This window comes from Gobio gobio, assembly GCF_949357685.1.
Source record: "Gobio gobio genome assembly, chromosome: 3".
Taxonomy (NCBI): Eukaryota; Metazoa; Chordata; class Actinopteri; order Cypriniformes; family Gobionidae; genus Gobio; species Gobio gobio.
Window position 1 is genome coordinate 49,128,250 of NC_137099.1, and position 26,332 is coordinate 49,154,581.

At 37.4% G+C, this 26,332-nt stretch overlaps 2 protein-coding genes across 10 annotated transcripts in view; one reads left to right on the top strand and one right to left on the bottom strand.

The window, feature by feature from the left end:
- atp11a (ATPase phospholipid transporting 11A) overlaps positions 1-16,818 on the bottom strand; it is a 79,680-nt gene extending 62,862 nt beyond the window's left edge. For 7 of the 9 annotated variants that reach the window (XR_013816206.1, XM_079812475.1, XM_079812476.1 and 4 more), the window contains exon 1: positions 16,361-16,813. Coding sequence is in view for 8 of the 9 variants with exons in the window: in XM_079812475.1 (XP_079668601.1) it covers positions 16,361-16,399 (39 nt within the window). In the remaining variant the exon portion in view is untranslated. Of the gene's footprint in view, positions 1-16,360 lie in introns of all 9 variants that reach the window. The other 2 variants (XM_079812474.1, XM_079812473.1) reach the window with 2 other exon arrangements.
- Positions 16,819-18,410: 1,592 nt separating this feature from the next.
- Positions 18,411-26,332, top strand: part of tubgcp3 (tubulin gamma complex component 3) — a 33,453-nt gene continuing 25,531 nt past the window's right edge. The window contains exons 1-7 of the mRNA XM_079812218.1: positions 18,411-18,659; positions 19,324-19,431; positions 22,069-22,136; positions 22,263-22,346; positions 22,453-22,664; positions 23,636-23,808; positions 24,400-24,512. Coding sequence (XP_079668344.1) covers positions 18,584-18,659; positions 19,324-19,431; positions 22,069-22,136; positions 22,263-22,346; positions 22,453-22,664; positions 23,636-23,808; positions 24,400-24,512 — 834 coding nt within the window. The 5' untranslated portion in view covers positions 18,411-18,583. The remainder of the gene's footprint in view (positions 18,660-19,323; positions 19,432-22,068; positions 22,137-22,262; positions 22,347-22,452; positions 22,665-23,635; positions 23,809-24,399; positions 24,513-26,332) is intronic.

Genomic DNA, 26,332 nt, shown 5'->3' on the forward strand with positions numbered 1-26,332 from the left:
TTCAAGGCATAATTGTATTCCAACATGTAATAAAATGTATTAACTTAGACTGAAATTGACATTTTTTTTATAAGATTTTAAAATATTACAAATTTAAAAATTCCCTTATCAACCTGGAAAAGACACAAGTCATTTAATGACCCTTACATTAATCAGAACAGTATAAGAACTCTCCATCAAGTTGGCTAATCCATCAACACAAATCTGGTTGTCCTTTCTTCTTGTTTATTCACACTTTCTGCACTTTAAGAGTGTTTCAAAAACCTTTGATGAAGATGCTCCCTAATGCCTCAGAAACACAAAATTGAGCTGTGCCATAAAGTTTCATCTTCACATCACTGGCTGTAAATTCTAAAAGTCAGGTGCCGTCACAAATGGTGAGGAACCATATGAACCTTAACTGAATTGATTCAAGCTTGCTCAGCCCCCATCCCATTCAATTCCCATGCAATTAGTGATAGAGCTTTTATCTTCCAGCAAAAAATGGGTGTTACATAATCTGTCTGCCTCTTCTACCTGCCAGTGACTTTCAGTAAGCTCAGAGTATGGCAGAAATCCACCATTAGCGATGTTTAACATTCCCATGTGTCCATACACTGAAATATCAGACATCTGATTTACAGAATGTGAGAATGATCAGTGCACCTGCACCAGAACGTTGACTAAAACATGTCCAATTCAAGACTGGGAAAAATAAAACATTTCTGAAAGTCATAGGCAAACATTACATAAGCAGGAGATGCACCTTCAAGAGAAGCAAGAAAAGGAAATCTGAGAGGACTTTCAGTTATCGGTTATACAGCCTCAAGCCATCATGACTCCAAAAGTCAAAGCTACATTAGAATCCCACTTTGAGTGCCAAATGTCTCCACACATGTAAGAACATTTCAAAAAAAGAGTATTTCTGCTCTATGGGTCGGTGGGATGACCAAAGTCTTATATCGATATAGTCATTTGTAGTGTACGTCTGGAAGATTTGTTGAAAATTATAGTAAATTTAATCTAATGACTTGATCGTTTCTCTATTTAAATGAGATCTTTACAAAGACTAAAGGTAATGATTATAACAAATTCATTATTAGTCTCGCTTTACAAAAAAAACAGCATACAATGTAACACTCGAGTGAAAAAAAAGACTATAAACGGTACAATTCATATTATAAAAACAGACATTTTCAACTCTCTGAATGTTACGCCATTCAAAGCTGTTGTAAAACAGCCAGACATCATCTGGATTTATTTTAATGTGGCAAGTAACAAACATTCAACTAAACTGAACGTAACTGCACATTACATTGTTACACCAGTAGCTGACAGGTTTATATGAGTGCTTTAATGAAGCATTTATTGAACTGATACTATCAAAAATGATTCAGTCACGAACGTGACTCTTTATGAGCAAATCACTGAATCATTCACTCAACCAAATCGATTCAATCAAAAACACTGATTCATTTCGGAACTGCTTTGTCAGCAAAAATGCACAAAGTAACCGGTAGTGTATAAAATGTACGTTTATTCAATATTTACTTTACGTTTTTATACAACAGTTCCATAAACAAGATCACACTCGTAATCGCGCTGATGATCATGTAGTGTTCCAATGGTTATTAATGAATATAAATATGTTAATGTGGAAATTGGTACTGTAAACAACCAAGGCTAGATTTACCAACAGCTTGCGTCAGCGCAAACCCTCTTTTGGTGTTAAAAAACTACTGTCAGGATTTACTAAAGACACGTAGTGATAAATTAGTGCTGAAAAGGCATTGACAAGGTTATTTTTGAAGCTGACCTTATTGCAAATGCATTTGTAGAAGTTTTCCTTTCATACCCAAATTGTATGGGAGGAGAGTATTTAAATGAATCAAGCAAGGTGATTTACTAAGGTTTGCGGTAGATTGCATTGGTCATTATGGAAATGATCTGGCTGCGTCTGTTTTCTTTAATTTGCACGTCGTCATTAGATCACGCACAGAACTTTCCACCCACAACATTGCTTTTTTGGAATTGCACTCTCACGATAATTTGCCCCGTTTAGTAAATCTATCCCTATACGCCTTGGTTTGTTCAGGAACACATCCTGCCGTTTTCTATTTTCTGATCTATTTCCGCATCTCTTTAGGCTTCTTTGTCGCTCACATGTGAATTATGTAAAGCAGTTCTTCTCAATGACAGCTGCACAAATACAGTAGGGGTATCACAATCTTTACCGTTATTATGCTATATCATCCCATTATTCTCATTATACTATTGAGTCCTCCACGGAATAGACCCTCTTACCGTGTAACACAATGAAGGGCAATTTCTACTCTCAGACTAACATTACTAAATTGGCTTAATCCTCCACTTCACAATGAAACTACAATGAACTCTCTCAACCTGTTCCTCGGTTCAAAGAAACGTCTTCATTCACATGCTTTATCATCCAGAGACTCAAAGGATTGGGGGGTCTTGTGAGGTCCCTGGCTCTATGCTGTGCCCATTAACGGCTTTTGCCTGTGTGATTTTAATGTTACACAACACTTGATCCGACTGTCGCGTCAACCAACCTCTTTGCTCGTCTTCAGCTCGCACAGTTAAGTTCATCTTAAGTTGAGATACAGAGTGAAAGTGGAGACATTCCTGTGAGATATAAGAATGCTTGATTATCCACAAGAAGATACGCAAGCAAATATCCAACAGTGTTAACAACTCCATCTATCTTTGGGCCCTCGTATTCCCCTAGGGAAGATAAAATAGGTCAACAGAACAAGATTCTGCTGAGCCGTAATGTGCAAGATACCAGTTCAAAAAAAGGGGTTTTTGCAACATTGACATAGACGAACCATTTCATGTTCACCAAAGAACCTTACCTTCTAAAAAGAACCATTCATTTCTTAGTGTGAAGAACATTTCAATAATTGAAAGGGATTTTTTCCCACTTCAAAGAGCCTTCAAGTTCCATGGATGTTAAAGGTTCTTCATTAAGAAAAAACATAAATGCCAATATTATTTTTAAGAGTATAGAATGATCTGGAATCCTAAACAGTGATTAGGAGAATTAATATGGATCTGGATCCTGAATCTTCACTCAAACAAGCTAAAAATGAACAAAATATGAGTGTTGACAATCGGGAATTAGTTTATTCAGCTTTAGGCCTTTAGTGTCTCCAAGACTAAAGTGGGTCAGATGGGTCCAGGATATTAAATGTGATGATCCTCCTGACCCAGTACACACGTCTGCCCACCCACATTAGTACTCAGCAACAAAAGAACGCAGATTCCAATTTAAACTGACCACAGGCACTCTCTGGTAATGATAGCCCCTTAATATTCTCGTCCATTTCAACTTATCATTGTCAAAACAATAAATAGCCACTCGAAAGAATGGATTGTGCTCTTAAGGAACTGCATCATGGGGAAAAAAAGTTAATTTTCAAATATTCCATGGAGGAAGATGACAAATGCCATCATCACACGCAATACCACTAGTTAATCATGAGTAATTCCAGCATATTCTCTTGGGGCCAAAGAGAGTCACAGACAGCAGCAACTATTATCCCTCTATTCATTAATGTACCATGCTGGCAAATGGAGCTGCCGGAAAAGCCAGGTGCTCGTATGATGTTTGATTTCATTTGCCAGCTCTTAATAAATCAATGCTCCTGTTTCCTGTGCTCCTGTGAGCTCCTGGGCAGAAATGGCCCACGGTCACAGAATGTACTCAAATAAGGAGAGTTCAAAGTAAATGTTAGGAAATTATGTCCGCTTTTTCTTTATTCACACCTTCTTAACTATAAAGCTGGCTGGATTTCATCCGAGTAGTGCTCCTACAAGTGTAATGACGGCCAATTGTATTGGCCATATGCCTTTACAAGACTTGATTCATAAGATCTGGCAACAGTGGATGTCTTCAATAGTAAATTTCTCTTCTCCCTCTGCTTGGGTAAAAATTACCAAAAAGTCTCATTTTCTATTTATTATCCAGGTCACCTTTCTTATTCTGTTCTCATTCTTCCACAACAAACGTTGTAATTCTATAATCTGAATGATGCACTATGCAAATTGCAACAAGTCAGGCTCTGCGATCACCAAATCAACTTTTCTTGGCTGTAGAGATCTCTAATAGGCAGTGTGGCGCCTGGCTAATCAGCCTGTGCTCATTAAGTAGCCTCCTCACTGGGAGTACTAATCTTGTAATCATCATAAGTCCTGGGCATGTTAATAACATGACTTCATCCGTGACTTTGATCGCATACATAATTAAGCAAACCAGCAGGAAGGCAGACAAACATGTTAGTCTTCATAATACACCCTGATGGGCACAGAAATTTGGAGTTAGGCAGTAATTGCCATGTTTACATTTAACGGTGCTTCATCCAATGGATGGATGATGGGTGGGTTGATGGATAGATGGATGGATGGATGGATGGATGGATGGAGCACTTTAAATGTCACTATGACCTGAAAAAAGAGCATTTTATTATACAGATCCAGTGTGTTTGCGTTGATGTGTGATAGTACTACGGCTAGACCAGCATGAATAAGCGCAGTCTAACTTTGGCTGCGGTGTAACTGTTATCTACAATACTTTCCTATTTTTCTTGCACCTGCACAGAGCAGTTCATCATCAGAACTTGTGGAAAGTCTCTCGGGAATATTGTATTACAAAGTGTGACGTTTTGTTTCCTTTCTCATTATCAGAAGATATAGCACAGGTCTATGGGGAACTGGAAGTCACTGGGTCACACTGTTAATGGCCGTCCATTTTGTGCTGTCAGTTTCCATCCCCTATGTTTAGTTGTGTAGATCCCCAGCACAGTCCGTCACATGGTCCATTTGTGAGTCACTCAGACAAGGACTGCTTGTGTTGGACTGACGCACACACGCGTACACACACAATGCCTGAAGGGCAGTGAGATGATAGCAGCTTTCTTGATTGGCAGTCTTATAAGTCTGTTGTCTATTTCGCCCCTCTATTCTATTCAAATAGCTCCACTGTTGGACAGACAAAACTTTCAGCTACAGTACAAACAGACCTCGACGTAACAACTAAACTAAGACCTAACACACTTTATATTCTAAACACGTTTTTTAATTGTTTTTGAACATCGCTTATGCTCACCAAGGCTGCATTTATGGGTAAAAAAAACGACTATTTTTTAAATGTATTTTCTCCTTTTTTTCAGCATCATTACTTCAGTCTTCAGTGTCACATGATCCTTCAAAAATCCTTCTTATATGTTAATTTAATGCTCAAATAACATTTCTTATTATTATCAATGTTGAAAACAGTTGCTGCTTAATACTTTTGTGGAAACCGTGATACATTTTTTCAGGATTCTTTGATGAATATTTCAAATAAAAAATATTGTAACATTATAAAATGCATTACTCTCATTTTATCAGTGAAATGTATCCTTGCTGAATAAAAGCATTTGTTTCTTAAAAAAAAAAAATTTGTACTGACCCCAAACTTTTGAATGGTAGTGTATGTGAGTATTGATCACAATATTCATTTACCCAATTGGCCTTATTGCTCCACTGCGACAGATGCTACAAATTACAATATTTAAAAAAATATACAAAATATATTTTCAAACGAATCTCTCTGTGCCTTCCTGTCCTGCTTCTTACCACCTGGGGCCTTATGGGATCAAACAGAGGTGACATGAGGTCACATGACCAGAACTTTTGGCAGCTTGATCTGCGGAACTCTCCTGTCGGGTTAATCTCTTTTAGAGCATTCAGTGCTTCTAGTGATGATGGGATGGGATGAAAAGAAAAAGCGAATGAGGACAAGTGAAGGTTAGATTGTGGACCTTGGTAAATCAAGCGATACATTAAAAACTATTTTGGGTTTCACATTTATGAAACTTCCATCTGGACACCTGCGAAAAGCCAAATGACCATTACATTCTAAATATAGCTCTTTCAATCTAACCATTCATTTCAGCAAAAAACATTTGAATTGATTCCATGCTATTTATTTAAAAATGGGACTAAAAATAATTAAATGTCAAAAAAATGTGCCCCAGAAATGCTTTAATATGGACATCTGTACAATAACCGAAAACGTCACTGAATGCATATACTCAAGGGGATGTCCCTCTGTCTTTTAGCACGGACAAAAAAAGACAATTCTTAATCTATCTTCTGTAGAATGCGTAGAATCTGTTAAAAAGTTCCATTTCAGAATGATCTGGGACTAGTTTGTCCATTCACTGCTAAGGCCCTGCTTACACCTGGTATTAAGATGCATTTAGGTCGATCGGATCACAAGTAGACAATGCTAAATTCAGGGCTGTGTTCAGCCCCAACAAAGCGTTGCAAAACGTTTTTTTAAACGAAAACGGTGGTTTGATGAACACCCTGTTCTGATGACGCAGGAGTTGCAACTATGGCAGCTGAGAAGGCCATTCTTTGTTTTCTTTTTGAATAATTTTCAGAGCCTGATGAAATCGGTATAAATACAAGTTTAATACTGCAAAACACGCTCAATGTTACAGTCACTGCCCTTGGACCCATTGTGAAACCTGTCTCTTTAACACAGCACGGTTTATATACATGTTGCTGCTGATTGGGCTGACATTTTTGACACACCCACCAAACAAGAGAAAACGTATCTCAAACCCATTGCACACCGTTTCCAGGAAACATGACGTTCAACCCTAGCCTAGAAATCTAGACGAACCCTAGCGGAAACAAAACTTATTTGGGGTCGTCTAGCAACTCTCCGTTGGCTTCCGAGCTGGAAAAAAAAAACTCTGGTCAGGCCAATCACATCGTGTACAGAGTCGGTGGGCGGGCTTAACATATTGATGTCAGAGTTGCCGCGGTTCCGCATGCTACTCGTAAATAAAGAAGCTGGCCAACAGCGGTCTTTCGAATCGGCTTTGGCAGCGACTCTGGAAGACTTGGAGTTAAGCTTTTCTTTGAGAAAAGAACAAAGAACGGCACTGAAGTCATTCAGAGTGAAGATGTGTTCAGAGTGTTCGCCGAAAGAATTTGAAAGACAACCGTTTATTCCGCCCCTCGGATTGAGGGTCTGGCTTGTCAGGCTAGTTCAACCCAGAAACCGTAGCAAAACGTTGCGCACCGGTTTGAGCTTGAACGTGTCCCTCGTGTAAACAGAGTCCAAATCTTTTTGAGCTTCTAGAGGTAGTCAAAAACGCTTTTGACTGGATTGCTTTCATAGTGTAGACGCTTTATGTGGCTGAATGCATTCAAACAGCCACAAAAGATCGACTACTTTCCGCTTCCCACTGACCTAACGCGTAAACATTAGCGCACTAGCCAGACGGGATTGAAACTTTATTGGCTCAAGTTTGCTTTGAAGATGAACAACGTACCAAGCACAATGTTCTCTCACCATTCCTGATTTCTAACACAAACACACAGTGTTCGATGAGCTTATAGAAATCAGGACAGAAGTGATTGTTGCCTATCTGTTAGAAAGCTGGTGATCCACTGACAAATACAGCTAGGAACAGAGAGCTGGGTTAACTTAGTCTGGAGGAGTGCTGGGATGATGGTGTTGAAGGGCATGCAAGCTAAAAAGTGCACAAACAGGATCCTGGTTTGTCCAGATGTTGCAGGATAAAATGCAGTCCCATGTTCGACTGCATCATCCACTGACCTGCATCATCCACTGAGCAAAACGCATCTTAATACCAGGTGTAAACAGGGCCTAAATTGTTCATCAGTGTTAAACTGATCTCAGGTCAGCAAAGAAACAAGTGCAGCGTGAATTTTCATTCCCAGCAGGCAAGGACACCTGGATCTAAGCATATGAGCACTTGTAAATGCTTCCATCGATCTGTGGGTTCACTGCATAAACTCAACAACACTTTCATATTAAGACAGTCTGACTCAGCAAAGAATGTCTGTTGAATAACTCAAAACAAAAATCATTTTATTACTGCACATCTCCTGCAGGGATCTCTTGAGAAGGACTGGCAGGTTTGTTTGTTTTTTGTCATGATGACAGATTAATTTTTTATTTACATTAATAACATTAATAACATTCCCAAAGATTAGGCGGGGAAAAATCAATGTGCATTCATGTCAAAACTTTTGTTTCCACTAAAGGTCATGTTCCGTTTCGAATGAATCCCTCCACTCCTTCTCCACTCTCCCTATCTTTAAGCTAAATGTAATGCCCAAAATCCTCTTTCAAATAAATACCTGCCCATTCAATGGCATTCAGACTTCTCTATTGCTATTGAGTGGAGGGTCATGTGTTCTTTTAACAAGCACAATTCAATTTCACAGCCATCAATAGGCCATTATTCCAGTGTCTTTTTCCTCTGACTGTTGCATTAAGAGTGCAGTAAGCCCTCAAGAGCTACAGTACTTTATAAGGGAGCAGAAGGCCTACAACAACTTAGTTTTTATCAGGGCATTTGCAGTGGCTTTGAGCAGTCTGAAGTATGATTCAGTCCTTCCTTATCACACATCAAGAAAGCTTTATTAATCTGAGTGAACATGAAGGCTATGTATGCACTAGTGCGTTTTTTTTTTTTTTAAACGCATAACTTTTGCTGCAGTTACACCTGGCGTCCAGACTACTCAACGACCCTCGAAAACAGACACTTTTGGAAACTCTGCAGACCCTGTTTTAGTTTGCGTTTCAGTGTAGACGGACCAAAACTGAGACTTTTGGCTGCCCTAATTCCCAAGGTCTTCTGGATCATTGCATATTCTTCCCTGATTCGTCAGGCCCCTATCATATGACAATTACACGACCGGAACACGACAATAACAGACCAGCGTTGACGACAATGTAATCAATATCATGGAGACGGAACTGCAAGCTTTGCTGATTTTGTTGTCCTCTTCAGCAGCCGTTGTGCAGTAAAACTGCATTTTATAATACTGCAGTTGCCTACATGCGCATGCAAGAGGCAAGTGTGCATGAATGGTCATGTGACATGCGTTTTTGACCATGTGGTGTGGACGTTGATCTTTTCTGAAACCACTGGTCATTTACATAGAGATCAGTGTCTGAAACGCCAGTATCGACAAGGATCGTTTTCATTTAAGAACACTGTTAAAGCGAAAATGCACCAGTGTGGGACACAGCCTAAAAGCTGAAATTCGAAATCATAATTTTAACATAAATCTCATAACTTTATGAACTTTAAGCAAATCATTTAAGCCACCCCTGGAAAAAAAAAGAAGACAAATCTTAATGAACGAACAACTCTCTGCTTGTTGCAGCATGTTGGTTTTTTTCTTAGGACAGTTGGAGTGAGTCTAAACAGGGTTACACCCAAGGTCTTTTGCCGGTTTCTTTCTTAAGCCTTCCTTTCAAATGTAATAGTCTCTACACTCTTGTCTTTGGCTGTAAAGTTTTTACGACTGAAGGGTTTTGTTTTTCTACAACTCATTTCCAAGAGTTCAGATTTACTTGCTCTCTGAAAGTACAGAAAACCCCATACAAATACCACAGACTCTCACAGGGTCACCATCATGTGATTGTCATTTTCTTGAAGAATATATATCCAAAGAAAGAGCGAGAAAGAGAGAGACTGTTATGCTGTGCTAAATGCATCACTTTTCTTGGATCACACGATTTTCTGCTTGAGAGAAGAGAGGAGAGTCTGATATTTTTATATTTTTATGGAAGGTGACAATTCTGTCAAAACATAACCAGTCTTTCTGACCTTTATTAAGTTTTCTTCAAGAGCGTGTACAAATATATATATATATCAGCATTTTTCTTTGTCACTCACACAGCCATGTTTCCGCCCCAAAGCTACAACAAACAATTATTTTTTCCCACAGTTTTTGAATGCGCTTTCTTTACTGAGCTCAAATCCAGCGACACATACACTGGGGAACAAACATCAGCATTATTACATCATGTTTGACCACAGCAACAGTCATTAGATCATTCCACTTTGAAAAGAATCACATGGTGCTACTGTTTGACAGACCCTGAGGGACCAGGGTTTGCCGTCACTTATCAGTTGCTCAGAATGGAATGCAACTGACCGCCCAAATGGGAAGAGTTTGAGAAAAAAACATTTAGTCATGTTATAGCAAAAATCATAGTCTTTTCTCACAGAGCTCCAAACTAAGGGCGCAGACCGTGAACTTCAGTTGAACTATGATGGACACGTCAAGCGTGAAGATAATGATTATCATTTCATCACCCATATTGATTACCAACAAATCATTTATCATTCCGGGATACGGTTCACGGGTCAGCATCCGTTGTCAGCGGGATGAATGGTGAACATAACGTGCACGTGCACACATCAGCAGTCTAAACCAGCAGTGCCAAAAATGTCAATATGATATGAAGGGAAGCGGGAAACGATGACAGAATTTAATTAGCATAAACTGTTCCTTTAACAACAGCATCACCCAGATCTACTGCTGTTAGCTTTATTAAACCAACCTAATCCATCATAAGAAACGCACATACAGTAAATACCCACATCTGGTTTGCTCAAATTTGTTGTTGGTATTACAAAAAGAAGACAGAGTAAGCTAAGATAAAGTAAAACCAATGGTTGTCTGTCTTAATGATGCATAGCTTTATTTTTTTCTTTGCTTGGTCAGCTAGTGTCTGGCATTCACCGTGTTGGATGATGTGATCTAAAGTGTTGCATTAGGTTGGTTTTATTGATAAAATGTGTGTTGCTTGCACCATTAAATTCTATTAATGCTGTAAACAGGTTTTAAAACAATGCAATACGTTATCATGTTTGGCATAACTGGCAAGCTTATTGCATACCGTGCATTATACAATTGTTTTATAATAGTATGTGAAATTAAACATAATGCAACGATGATATTTAAAAAAGAAATAGAGTGGTGCAGGGATGACGTCAAAACCTGGAAGACTAATTCGCCAATCGCCACTGGTTCCCTCGAGATAACCCTATGGGGTTTTATAATAGGTGGGTTTTCAATTTATGAGTAAAATAATAAATAAAATGCTATTTACAGTCAAACCAAAAATTATTCAGACACCTGATTGTAAGCCAATTTAAATAAAAAGGTATTTTTTTTACTAGTGGGTGCAGGACACTGTAGTTTATGCAAGTGAGGATGGCAAAACAAGTAAACTATGACATATTATACCCAAAAATTCTTCATACAGTGGACTACCAGTACAATTGATACAAATTTGGGACCAAAATGATTCAGACACTTTAACCTGATCATGTTTTGCTTACAGGTTTTTTCTTTAATTTCTAATGCGACCTATTACACCACAGACTGAACAAAATCAAGCATTGCTTGGTCATGGGTTGATCTAAATTGGTATTATCTAATTGTGTACTTAAATTGAACAGCTGACAGCTGATTGGTTGATGGTAATCCATTACATACCTTTCTATTAGAGTTATCTGATATTATCAAGATGAATTTGTTCTGACACAGCTTAACTCTGAGTTCTTGTCATATTTTATTACCATTTTCTAAACTCTAGCGATACTGTGAACTATATTAATGTGAGAAAATGTTGAAGGTGTCTGAATACATTTTGGTTTGACTGTATTTACAGTTATCTTATGAATAAAAACAATTATTTCGTAACTGGAGTAAATGGTGGAATCGGCGGCGACATTTTTAATGGGAATATGATTCATAATTCATGTCAGACACAGTTATATGACATTTTGCATGTATTTGTATTTTTACCAGGAAAACTAACTAGTGCACTCACAATCACAAGCTCTGAATTGTTTTATTTATATCTCTGTATGAGATTTTTATGGCTCTAACAACTCCATTACAATTCCATTACATTTAAAAAATATCTTCTCTACCATGTTTTCAACACTCCGATATGAGATCAGTGAAATGTTCTATGATTGGTTGTTATTAATCTGTTCAATGATTAGTTATAGCTGATGCGGTTGCCGCTCAAAAAAGATAATACATTTTTATCTTCGTAGCGCCTGCCAAAAAAACGTGGTTTGCAACTTTCTGCATTTCTCTCATTGGAAATGAACTAGACACTAGCTATGTCAATATTAAAGGAAATATTGTGTTTAATCCATGTTTTTTTCAACACACGGGCAATATAATTACAGTTGGAAAGAATATCCATATCCATATATATTTCCTAAGTAAATATATGCTGTCAATTTTATAAACTTTTGTAAACCCAGCCAGTATAATCCCACACATCCAAACTGCAATATTTAACACAAATATAACAACTGCAAAGGGTCCAGTGTGTAAACAATATGATTTACACAATAATACAGCTTAAATCTGCATATATTTAAGCGCTCAAGACAGACGTCACTACCTGAACCTCACAGCGATTGACACTTGCGTTTTTCTCTTGATATTTGTAGCCGAGAACAGCCCAACCTCTCAACGCTTTCTCTGGTCTGCAGCCAATCCCACAATTCACAATTCCATAGGATTGAATTAAAAATGCTCTATCCACGCCAGTGGACACGCACACTCAGTACCTTGTCCCTTTTCTAAAGACTTTTTTCTTCAAATGTACTGTACATCTGATCAGTTCTTTTAGAAAGAATTTAAGAGAAAAAAGAAAAATCACAGATGATAATCCTTCCGGTTAATTTGTGCATACTAATTATCCATTCGACAGAAATAATCAATTTAATATGGTTTTATGCTATTCTGAACATAGTAGCAGTCTCAGAAAAATGGCAAGGACATCAGCAAAGTAACGGCTGCACTGAAGTATGAACTTGCTTGTAATGACTTCCCATGTTGTTTCACATGTCTGACCGGCAGAAACATATTCCTGCTCATGTAGGATGATTTCCAAGTCTTTCCTGATGCTGACCACAGACGATGAGATAACCTCTGAACAAAGAGCTCAAATTACCTAGAAGCCTCCTGAGACAGGATATGGGCAGTCATGCTACTTCCTGCCCAAGGATGGAGATTATTCAGAAGCCAGTGATGGCTGGAAGTTGCCTTTTTGTGCAATAATGAAGAAGAGCTGGAAACCAGTTTTGTCATGCTAATAATTGTGCGTATTTGACAATTGTTCTGTATTACCAGTAATTTGCTACATTCGAAATAGGACAGTAATACATATTGCAGCAATAATATGATTTTTTTTTTGTATACGCATAATTCTACACTTTTCTACACAATTTTTCACATTTGCTTCATAATAACTGAAAAAGTAAAGGCATTTTTACACTAAATTCTATTAAGAACATGTTATGTGGTAACGTAAAATTTTAAATGTTACATGAGTACCATTTCACTTGTATACAGCATAATATTCAGTAAGTAGTAAGACATTACTCAATTCAATAGCTGATTTTAATCAATTTGCTTCTATGTTAGGCTGGTTGGCTCAATGTTTTGAAAGCACCACAGAGTTTAAACTTGTTCTAGGGAGAATCAACCAACGAATGACTAGTTTTATTTGAATACCGAAAAGTATTTGAAATATTTGAATGCTGAAAAAAACACACACACATACTTCACTTAAGAATAAGCATATTTGGAATGGAACTGATACATTTGACAAGCTTGAATTCTAATCTAATCCGGAAAAATTCAGCTGGACTTCAAAGAAGAAGACAATCATTTCCATTTATCTAACCTACTAATCTAGCTGAACGAAAAATGATGAGCTTTGCGTATTAAAACAGGTTTCACATTTCCGATTCATATTTATCTTCCTACATTGAAAATGCCCATTCAGCAGACAGACTCTGGAAGTGAGCGCTACTACAGGTGGAAGCAAATCATTCCACTGTCACTTCCTTTGTTGTCTGAGCCAGTCAAATCCGCACAGGGACTTATTTCTCATCTCCTCTGACCCATCTCATTCTCCACCCTTCTCTCTTCATGTCTTCTCTCGCTCCATCTCTCTTCCCCTCTCGTCTACCCGGTACTCTCATTTGCCTTTCTCTCACTCTGCCAACCTGCATTACCACGCATTAGATCAAAGAGCAGTGGGGTGGGCTGTGCTTTTCACAGGCAATCACACACACACACACACACACACACATTCATGTGACTAACACACTCCATCCGATCTCATGACACAGCTCTCTCTAAATGATCCGTTAGGATGGGATAAATGAACTGCTTGTTTTCTAGCAAAACTGAAAAATGTTTCAACTTTTCCTCGGTATAAATTAATTCGACTTGCATTTTATTGCTTTGCATTTCAAATAAAGCATTTTTCCAAAACCTCACTGATGCAAATATGATTTTGTTTGAGGTAACCTTGCCGTGTGCAAAGCTCAACAATAAAAAAAGATTTAATAACCATGACAACATTTTTAAGTGGTCAAATGATCTTTGCAAAGCATTAAAACCCCGATATGATTAACATATTTAGTGACACAAGCAGCGCAGGGCCCTTATAGTAAACTAAAACTAAAACTGAAATGAAATAAAATAGAAAAGAAATTCAACTTAATTTAGTTGGCAAGGCAACATTTCTCATTTTCATTCAACTAAAACTGAAATAGAAATGAATAACTATTTAGAATATAGATATTTAAGGGTGAATTCAAGTGGATCAATCTACCCTAATAAAAATGCGTAAAACAGAGAATACAAAAACAAAAAGAAATTCAAAATATACTCAAATAACACTGGCGCTATTGTTGAGCCCTATGTGTTATATGGTTTACCGTAAAAACCTGAGCAAACAAAACACAAACATATAAACAGACAGGTGAGAGGTGTGTGTGACATGACACAACCATTATTGCTCACGCCATGTTTAATCGCACACTCTTCATCTTTTCATCAGGTTTTTTTTTACAGACTGTCTAGACAGCGCAAGAGATTTTGCTCATCTGTTCGCAATATGTCAGCTTGATTACAGAGACAGACTCCACAACAACAGATTCATATGGCCTTCAGTGATGGAGAATACTCATACAATTAGATGCTTTTTCACCATTTCAGCCATCAACCAACATTCTTAGTCAGAATATAATTGCATCCAACATAATTAATACAACATTCAAGAACAGAAACTGTCCTTATACATTATGACCTAACATAATATCCTCAAGTTATTGTCTTTACATATAGTACAATAGTTTTTAAACCACAAAATCTGGCGTATATGCACTACTAAATTAAAAATAGTATCTTGTCTTAGGTTCTTTAAGGAGCTAACAAGTTGCCACTCTACTCAAAGTGAATGTTGTCTGTAGTAAATTGTCCTTAACCTTAGATTGCTGGCACCTGCACATATTTGATTCAGTTACTGAGCAAATCTCTTTCTCTAACCCCCAACAGTTTGGACAATTGGTTTAGCATGTATACTGAGTGCTAAGTGGCTTAAAAGCAGGTCTAATCTGTGTAGGAATGACATACGGTAACCTATCGATTGAATGGAACACATCTAGGAAAACTACTTTTATATAATAAAACAACAATGTAAAATAAGAGCAAAATTATACTGATGTACAAAATAACACGCAATTCAGCCTTTAAAGCACTTCCCATATATATGGTACAAAATAAGTTTTTTTTTTATTTTTATGATTTTCCCTGCTTTATAAATGAAATAATAAAAGAGGTCCTTCTAAATGCTATATCTAGCAATAAATAAATAAACCAGAATTAAACAAACAAAATGAGCAAATTCTGTCCAAATTACGCTGTCACTTTGGAGCAAATGTTGGTTTGTAGTTATTGATAAACTTTTATTTTCATTACATAACAGAAAAAATAGATATTTGATTTCTGTTCTTACAGTAACTATCAATGTTGTATGGTTGAGCTTGACTAAAACACAGTTTGGCCAAAATTACCATTTTAAGGGAGGAAATTAAGACACATTTGACGTGTTAAAACTAGATTTTTTTAGTTTTTATAATATTGTCTGTTAGATTTTAGTTTAATCAAACATGTTCTTACAACCAAAACATAAGATTTAGGATTTCATGGGGTGTTTCTCATGGCACACTAACGTCTCATATTGCCAAACACAATACTACTAAACGCCTCGCATTCTTTCACCTGTCCTTCCGCGCCTGTTTTGATTCGCTGAGGCCAATTTCCAGTTTTGATATTTCATAACACACGCTGTGATTCTCATTCATGCGCTCAGTGTCATCACGAGGCATTACAATATAACAGTGACTTCGCTTGAGAATTCAGGTCACAGTCAATCCGAATCGGAATTGAACCGCAGTGATAACTTCATTACAAACGCCTGAGATTAGTAACTGTAAATTCCGGTTGCGTCCATTGCTAGCTTATATATTCACAGGGAGGCTCAAAAGTGGTGCACACACGCCTGGAAAACGGACAAATGAAGACACAACGTGTCATTTGCTGCCTTAAAGTACAAACAAATGTGTATCACAAGCACTGCAGCCCTTCGGAATGGAGCAAACCAAACCAACAAGTTGGCGAGAGTGCTCGCGTCTCTACTCACGTATCTAGTGATGAGGTTCCGAATGGTGCTGAAATCCATTCTGCTCGAGCCGCTCCAGGTGCGCTGTCTTCGGTTGCTCCTCTAATCTTGTAGATTGGGTACATAAGACGCTAGCTGATCGTTGTGCCAAGTCTCTGTTCCATGACTGTCTTCTGCTATCTTCTTCTAGGATTGACAACTGACAGTCCCAAACGACTCTTGCGGTTATTATATCTACTGAGCGCCTACTGAGATGATGATGATGAAGGCTACTATGTAAAGTCCGAACGTTGTCATAGTGACACGCTCCGGCGTCACCTACACATGCACGGACTGAGGGAGAACAAACAGAGCTCTCGCTTTCCACGGTTCTGTCTTAATATTTTAAGGGACTGGCCACTTCTTCCTTGTCCAGCGTCCCTTCGGGCTCGGGCTGTTCTCTGATGTCCTGGCGTACTCACTCTCCTTCTCGGTGTAGTAGAGCAGTCTGGCGCGTCACGAGCGCACGCGCACTCCGCAGCTACACCCTCCCGCCGCCCACGGGGGATTTTTTTCAGCCTGCCCTCCGGTTGCTTCCCCATCCAGTTACTGTCAAACCGGTATCGGGTGATGATGACATGATCAAAGAAACTCGAGCATTTTAGGTAGGGCGAATTCAGGGTGGTCGGGACACTTTTTGTCATTGAGATGATGAAAAAGTGTCTCATTCAACCTGTATTCACCGTATGTGTGCTGATTGGATGACTGACAACACATGTTATAAAAAAAAAAATAAAAAAAAAAAAAAATTATATATATATATATATATATATATATATATATATATATATATATATATATATATATATATATATATATATATATATATATATATATATATATATATATAATGAAAAGTAGCAGAAAAAGATACATACATCCCTAACAACTACAATAATAACAACTATGATATTAAACAAGTAATACTTTTTGTTCAGACTTACAAAATAGGAGAGCAATAGAAGCAACCAAACCAACAATTATCATACTATATATGATATAATTTACAAATTATAAGATCATTATAAGTTAATTATTATAATAATTATTAATCAAATGTATGTTGTTTTAATACAATACATATGTTTTATTTTTATTTTTATAATAGCCTATTTTTATAAATAATACAACAAGAACAATTCATATTATATAATTATTAACCTACATTATTGGGCTGTTATGAATCAATACAATATACATTTTCGATTTATTTAAATCAATTAAATTATTATAATTTATTAAGTGTTATAATAATAAATAATATTACATTTGTATTCATATAAATCATTTTGTTACTTATTTTATTTTATTTTTCATTTGTGGACCTGTTTATAGTCCTGTCTGTGCACTTATCAAAGCTAGTGATTTACCCATTTACATCTTTTAGTAAAAGACAACTTTTTTGTTATTAATGGAGTCATACACTGTACAAAATAAAGTTCGTAAAAATAGGGCACAATGTAGCTACTGTATAAATATGAAGGATTTTGTGGCGTTTGCCTGTATTTTGAATAACGCATTGCAATGTTGTGTTTTAAGGGTTAACGAAAATTTCCTTAAAATTACTGGATAATGTCTTTTTTTTACTGTAAATATGACCAGCCCATTTCCCGTTTTTATTCAGCTAAACCACTTCTACTTTTCTTTTTACTCTATACATTTCTTCATCAGGTTATTCTCCTCCATTAAATTTATTAGGGATAATAAGAATAAGAATAATAAATAAATAACATTACATCATTCATAATTTTTCATATAACATTTATGTGTGACAGCAGAGTTTTGTGTCCGGAGTTACTCATTTGTTGTTGTTTTTATTAAACTAGTAATTTACCCCATTTCAGCATTTAGTAAAAGACAACAACATTAATCATAATTATTATTATTATTATTGTTGTTATTATTATTATTATTATTATTAGTAGTAGTAGTAGTAGTAGTAGTAGTAGTATTATATTTCGCGTTTAGGTAACGTTTGTAGAGAGGAACGCTTTCCGGAGTCTCACTTTACAGCCGGCTGTTTTTCCGCTGCGCACCGCTGCTGTGTATTCTGTTCACTGTCCGATGTGGGCTCTTTTCGGCGGGTTCCGTTAAAATGGCGCTGTTGTTGCCAGCAGCTGTAACCCACCGCATTAAAAGCGACAGCGGTTAAAATCTCACCGCGGACCGCTTCTGCTCGCACGGGAGGGGATATATAAGTGCACAATGGCGACGCTTGATCAGAAATCACCCAACGTGCTTCTGCAGAGTCTGTGCTGTAAGATCACGGGCAAGAGTGAAGGTAAAGACTCAGATCTCAACCGGTTACATCACTGTCACACAGCTGCTTATTGCTTAAACATGATTAGTATGTGTTGCGATGAGTGTATGAGGTGTTTCGTTGAAAACAGACAATGTATGTGATGGAGGGTCAGATCTCCACCGATGAGATGCGGACAGGTTGGCCAAACATCAGGGAGATGCTGATTAATACAGGGCCCCTGTTTCAAATGGTCAATAAAGACAAACCTGTTCACACCCAAAGTCATTATGTACTCTGTTATCAGCTCACTGGTACGGTCTTATTTCAGTAGTATGTGTGAATTCAGTATGTGCAGGAACATATCTCACAACAGGCATAAACAGATTAGAAACAAGTCTTGAGCAGCTCATCAGGGGATCTAGTAGAGGTAGAGAGAGCAGACATGCATGAATATGATCCCTGCTGTCATTTTCATAAAGAGCTAATGCCTTTATGTATAACCAGACACCCATGTCATACTTGATATAGATGTTGGCATAGATCTTCATTTAGATCCTGTTATTAAACTGAAATGTGTCTTGTTAATATGAAAAGGCTTTTGTGTGATTCAGATCATTTTTGAATCATCAGTTCTTTAGATTCTTTATAAAATGGTGGTTATGAATGCATCAGTTGTTTGTGTATCTTCTGTCATTGTTCTCAGCTGATGTAGCTCATCAGTTCCAGTACGCCGTGCGGGTCATCGGAAGTAATTATGCACCCACAATTGAACGGGATGAGTTTCTGGTGTCTGAGAAAATTAAAAAAGAGCGTGAGTAATCTGAAACCCTGTTCTTACCTTATTCAAGAGCAATTATCATTTCAGGAGGCGTTCACAGAGCATTCTGTGCAGTAAGGATATTGAACAATAAGGATTTTTTTTTGCACTGTTAGATTGATCTGGGTTGTAGTTCCAATATATACTTAGCCTGCCGATACAAATATTTTTGACAACATATATTTATGTCATTATCATTAAACATTATTGTTTCTGTACAAAAATTACAGAAAATTATTAATTTGCTATAACGCCTGGAAATTAAACCGATATTATAATAACTTAAAGTGACAGCTATAAAAAGCACTTCATGACAGGAAAATTATGGTAGCCTTTATGTGGTGATTTTGTTTATAATTTTCAACCCATTCTAATTGATGTTTCTAAAATGAACAATTATATAACACAAAAGAGATCTTAGCCTGCTTAATAACTGTACCTTGGTAAGATCATTAATTCAGCAGAATTCAGAATGTTCAGTACATCACATAAAGCAAACAGCTACAACTATGCAAATCATCATTGAATGTAAACACAAAGAAATTCATAGTGCAAAATACACATTCTTAAACAATAAACATGTTGATGAGATGAACTTGTTCCCAGATTGACTGCAGATGTGCTGCTAGCTGTAAAACACTAACAATAGTGCTGTCAGCTGGTATTTCATAATCTAGACTGACAAACACATGAATAATTATGATAACATACCACTCAAAATAGACTCTAATATAATTACTGTTTTGTTTGTTACTTCCCTAAATTATTCCATTGAACTAGTTGTCTTTACTCCTTAGCCTAATAAACAACACCTAAACATTATGGCCCGGTTTCACAGACAGGGCTTAGACTAAGCCAGGATTAGGCCTTAGTTCAATTAGGACATTTAAGTAACTTTTATAAACGTGCCCAAGAAAAAAACATTACTGGTGTGCATCTTGAGACAAAACAATGCCACTGACATATTTTAAGATTTGTCAGTGCAAGATTCTTTCAGTTAAAACAGCTCAAACATGCATTTCAGTCTAGGACTAGCTTAAGCATTGTCTGTGAAACCGGGGGTATAAGTTTAATTCATTCAGTTTAAACCAATGATTACATTTATGCAAATTTGATTGACTCATAAGTCATGTTTTAATGTTCATTATTTGAAAACATTAGACTTTGTCCATTTATTTAGCCTGTTATTTAATTTATAATGGTATTTAATTTGTGTTGCTGCTGATGTTTTTATTGTTGTTATATGAAGATGAAATAAAGTAAAACATCAGAATAAATATTTTTTTATATACACTATATTGCCAAAAGTTTTGGGACGCCTGCCTTTCATGCACATGAACTTAAATGACTTTTTAATCCATAAGGTTTAATGTGGAGTTGGCCCACCCTTTGCAGCTATAACAGCTTCGTCTCCTCTGGGAAGGCTTTCCACAAGGTTTAGGAGTGTGTTTATGGGAGTTTTTGTCCATTCTTCTAGAAGCGCATTTGTGAGGCCAGGCACTGATGTTGGGCGAGAAGGCCTGGCTCACAGTCTCCGCTCTAATTCATCCCAAAGCTGTTCTATCGGGTCGATGTCAGGATTCTGTGCAGGCCAGTCAAGTTCCTCCACACCAAACTCACTCATCCATGTCTTTATGGACCGTGCTTTGTGCGCTGGTGTGCAGTCATGTTGGAACAGGAAGGGGCATCCCCAAACTGTTCCCACAAAGTTGGGAGCATGAAATTGTCCAAAATGTCTTGGTATGCTGAAGCATTAAGAGTTCCTTTCACTGGAACCAAGAGGCCAAGACCAACCGCTGAAAAACAACCCCCACACCATAATCCCCCCTCCACCAAACTTTACACTTGGTACAATTCAGTCAGGCAAGTACCGTTCTCCTGGCAACCGCCAAACCCAGACTCGTCCATTGGATTGCCAGACAGAGAAGCGTGATTGGTCACTCCAGAGAACACGTCTCCACTGCTCTAGAGTCCAGTGGTGGTGGTGTTCTTTACACCACTGCATCCGGCGCTTTGCATTGCACTTGGTGATGTAAGGCTTTGATGCAGCTGCTCGGCCATGGAAACCCATTCCATGAAGCTCTCTACGCACTGTTCTTGAGCTAATCTGAAGGTCACACGAAGTTTGGAGGTCTGTAGCTATTGACTCTGCAGAAAGTTGGCGACTTCTGCGCATGTGCTGACCCCGCTCTGTGATTTTACGTGACCTGCCACTTCGTGGCTGAGTTGCTGTTGTTCCCAATTGCTTCCACTTTGTTATAATAACAGTTGACCGTTGACAGTTGAAATTTCACAAATGTACTTATTGCACAGGTGGCAAACTATCACGGTACCACGCTTGAATTCACTGAGCTCCTGAGAGCGAGCCATTCTTTCACAAATGTTTGTAGAAGCGTCTGCATGCCTAGGTGCTTGATTTTATACACCTGTGGCCCTGGAAGTGACTGGAACAACTGAATTCAATAATTTGGAGGGGTGTCCCAATACCTTTGGCAATATAGTGCACATGCATCCATTCAAATATTCTGTATCGGTTCTTTCACCAGGTCTTAAACTCACCAGGCAATCCTATAGTATGATTCAGATGCAAAACAACCTCTCATATTTTTTTTCCCGGCTTATTTATTGTAGTGTTGAAACAAAGAAGGGAAGCAGATGCTGCCCTTTTCTCTGAGTTGCACAGAAAGCTTCAGACCCAGGTCAGTATCCAACTCATCACCACTGTATAGAGTTCTTAATATTTCCATACATGATGCATATAGTAGATATAATGGACTGCATATTGTTCAGTTATATATGTTGATTTTGTTGTTTCTGGTTTACAGGGCGTATTGAAACATAGATGGTCCATCTTATACCTCTTGCTTAGCCTCTGTGAAGACCCAAGGAAGCCGTCCAACCGGGTTCCTGTATGAAATATTTCTCCAGTTATTCTGCAGATGCTGCACAATAACATAATGAAAATCATTTTACATTATGTATAAGGGCAGAGGTAATCATCTTTCTTGTCCACAGGTGTGTAGTTATGGAGCTCTGCTTGCCCAGGCTTTGCCTCGTGATGTCCACTCCACCCCGTTCTACTACGCCCGTCCCCAGAGCCTCCCGCTCAGCTACCCAGAGCGCTCTGCCACCGCCCATAACTCCAGCATGGCCACCAGTGGCATCAGCAGTATGGGAGTGTTCTCGATCAACGGTCCTGGTCCGACCCCTCCGTCTCTACTTACTGGGTGAGTGACAGTGATGGACTTCATTCAGGGTATGCAATCCACACTGCTGTTTACTATAGAGTTATTAAATGCAGAAATGCGGTGACCATGGACTGTCAAACTCCAAAAAGGACAAAAATCTGCATACAATTAGCGTACGCCACATGTTGCGTCTGCTTGACGCCAGTAATTCCAAATGGGAAATTACAAAATGTATGCATAATTTATGCATTTTTTAAAAATAAATCTCTAATGTTCACCAAGGCTGCATCAAAATACAGTAAGCAGTAATATTGTAAAGTATTATTACAATTTAAAATTAAGACTTTTCAATTTGAATATATTTAAAAAGGGGCCTATTATGCTTTTTAACTTGAGTTCAACTTTCTTTAGTGTGTAATGTTGCCGTTTGAGCGTGAGAAGTTACAAAGCACTTTTTTCTCTCTCTCTCTCGTTTTCATAGTAATTTTTTCCCCCAATAATACAGTGTATTGTATTTATATAATTGTATTCGTAGCTTGTTTAATTGAACTGCCTCACACTCATCTATTATTAATGCAGCTGTCTAGCACCTGCAGCACTTAAGATATTTTAAATATGACCATGTACTCCAAGCCCTGAATTAATTGATTACTGGATCCATTTAACAGTAAATCTGGTTGAAACAGCAGCATCATTAAAGTGTCTGAACCTCAGTGTCATTATTTGGTTAAAGCTCACCATTACGAGGTAATTAGTGAATTCCCATAGGTATTGCTAATGGGCAACAAGGATGCATCTTAAGACAATGAGGTTTGAGGTAAATTTATGTAGAAGTGAAATTATGTAAATCTTGAGGTAAATTTATGTAGCGAAGAGGCCACTTTCCCAGAGTTTGACCTTCTGTAGTAGAGTTTAGCTGTTAAATGAATTGCAGGGTTTTGTTTAAATAAACATGAGTGTATTTATTGGAAACTTTTGCCACGTATGTGATTTTTCTGTTCGTTTTTCAGACCTGGACCTCAGGCCGTCGGTGAGTCTATGAGAGGGTCTCGTCTAGCCTGGACTCTCCCAGTGTCCAGTTCACCCTCTGGGGCAGCTGCTGCCCCTCGTCCCCCCAGTGGTCCCTCTTCCAGTCCGGCGCCCAGACTCCCACAAAGACAGAGACGGGATGGAGATGGCAGCGGTGAGTTTCTGCAACTGTTTTGTTAAAGGAAATGGTCAGTTCTGGAAACAATTGGGTGACTATATACTAAAATGATTTAGGATGGTATTTTAAAGTCAGCATGAAACAGAATTTGCGGTAGTCTTTTCTTCCCTATTGTGACGTGTAAACTATAGGCTACAGGGAACCCCAGTTGGTACATCACTATAATATTAAAGGTTAAAATTAACTGATTTGTAGGCTACTGATTTGTAGGCTACATTTAAATTACAAGCTTTTATAATAATAATACTGACTTTAAAAAATAGAATGATTAATAATATAAGTGGATGTTTAAAAATACCAGTTACTGGTGGATAGATGGCATAAATGTTTCATTTTAGGCAGAATTGTTTCAGTAGTGTACTAACTAATTGCTTTTTTATATTTATCTGTTCTTGTAGAGGGAAAAAAATCTCTCTACATTTAAAATAACTATTTTAGAGGTGTTTAAGATGCAGTCAGCCACGTAGCACCGTTTTCTGTGACAGATATACGAGTATGACCTTTACAGCGCTTTAGTTTAATTTTTTTTTCTTCTCACAATTCTTTCTTTCTCTTCTTCTGGCCCAGATGAGATTGGGGAGGCCCCTCTCGTCCGAGACATTCTTTATGTTTTCCAGGGAATAGATGGAAAGTTCATCAAGATGTGCAGCCCGGAAAACTGCTACAAAATTGATTCAAAGGTGATGCTTTATTAGCTGTATTTTTCTTTTATAATGGTTCTGTCTTTATTTTCCTTTCTCTCTTTGATTTTTCTTGCTCCCTCGCTGGCATGCAGACAGTTACTAGAGTAACTTTCTGTACGTTGCATAGCAACCTTTAACAATCAAATAACATTTTGGGAACCTGCCACATTGAGAGCTACTGGCAAATTTACAGCTTCAAGTCGTGCTGCTTCCAGTTTAAAAAATAAATCAATACTTTTATATTACAAAATATTTCTATTACAAAACTTGATATTCATCAAAGAATCCTGAAAAAGAATGTATTATGGTTTCCACAAAAATAAAAGAAGAAATATCAAAATGATTTCTGAAGGATCATGTGACAATGAAGACTGGAGTAATGATGCTGAAAATTCAGCTTTCTCATCGCATTTTAAATTACATCTTAAAATATATTCAAATAAAAACAATATATAATATAAACTTAAATATTATTTAACAATATTTTATGGTATTACTGGTCAAATAAATGCAGCCTTAGTGAAGAGACTTTAAAAAACATAATCTAACCAAAGCCAATCTTTTGAATGGTAGCATATATTAGTATGAAATGATAAATGAAGAAATACTGTGACATTGTAAAATTGTTATGAATAGAGTGTGCCATTTAATGAGAACATATTCATAATATTACCTTGCTGTGTTATTATAAAACAATTGTTTAATTACCACACATTTAAAGGCCACCACAAATAAAAAGCTTATAAAGTTTTACTAAATCATAATGAACAGCAAATCAAATCACTCAGACTTTCATAATGACTGTGTTCAGTGAATAAAGTTAACAAGGCAAGTGTTTCAGATTTTATTGGCAAGTACCTTTTTTCTTGCAATTTATGTTCTTCATTTCTTCACTTCCCCACTTCAGTACCAACACTTTACATGTCAGACTGAGATGCTGGGAAGTAATTATGAGCAGAAGGTTCTAGCATAGCGCTTATAAAAGTACTTGTTTAAGTGAGTTCTTATTAAACAAACGTAAGTAGGGGCACATGTAGTCACTTTTGTAAGTGCATAATGGGAAATGTAGAAGCATTGATCTCATCATCAGCTTCTTCTGTCTGGCTACAGCTAACATTGCCCATCAATTTGAGCCAAGCAGCTCTCCGGGCTGCTTTTTTTTTTTTACATTCCTGGCAGACGTTGACCATGAATCATCGATCTGGTGTCCTTTTTAAGTGACACTTTTAAAATGGCACATCCATTTTACAAAAGAACAATGTGCCTTTTATGTCCAGTGAAGTGTGCTGGATAAATGAGCTCTCTGGTGGGCCAGACCTGTTTGTTTTTGTTTTGGATGTGACATGTTCATAACATTAGACCTCAGATAAATAAATTCCTTTTATTTCATAAACCCTAAAAATCGAACTCCATATCAATGTCGCTTTTTACATATTACATGATTATGTGAAGGATAGAATCAACGATATTGGAAAAAACGGATAGACACATTTAGTTTTTCTGCGATGAATGTTTAAACTGACAGGACCTTAAACACATGCAAATTATAAACTTTCACTCTATGATGGTTAAACTTTGTAATTAATCTGATAATCATGTGCATTTCAACCAGTGGTGCCTGGTTTGTACGGATCGCAGATCAACTACGAGTACGATCCCTATTCGTGACATCGCACATCCTGTGAAATCTATATTAAAAAGATTTATTGTGCAGCCCTACAATGGATCATTGTTTTGTGGAACACATATTTTGCTTATTCCCATATTCCTAAAATAAATCAACGCTTTAATCAGTCGACTTGCTTTGAAGGAGTCTT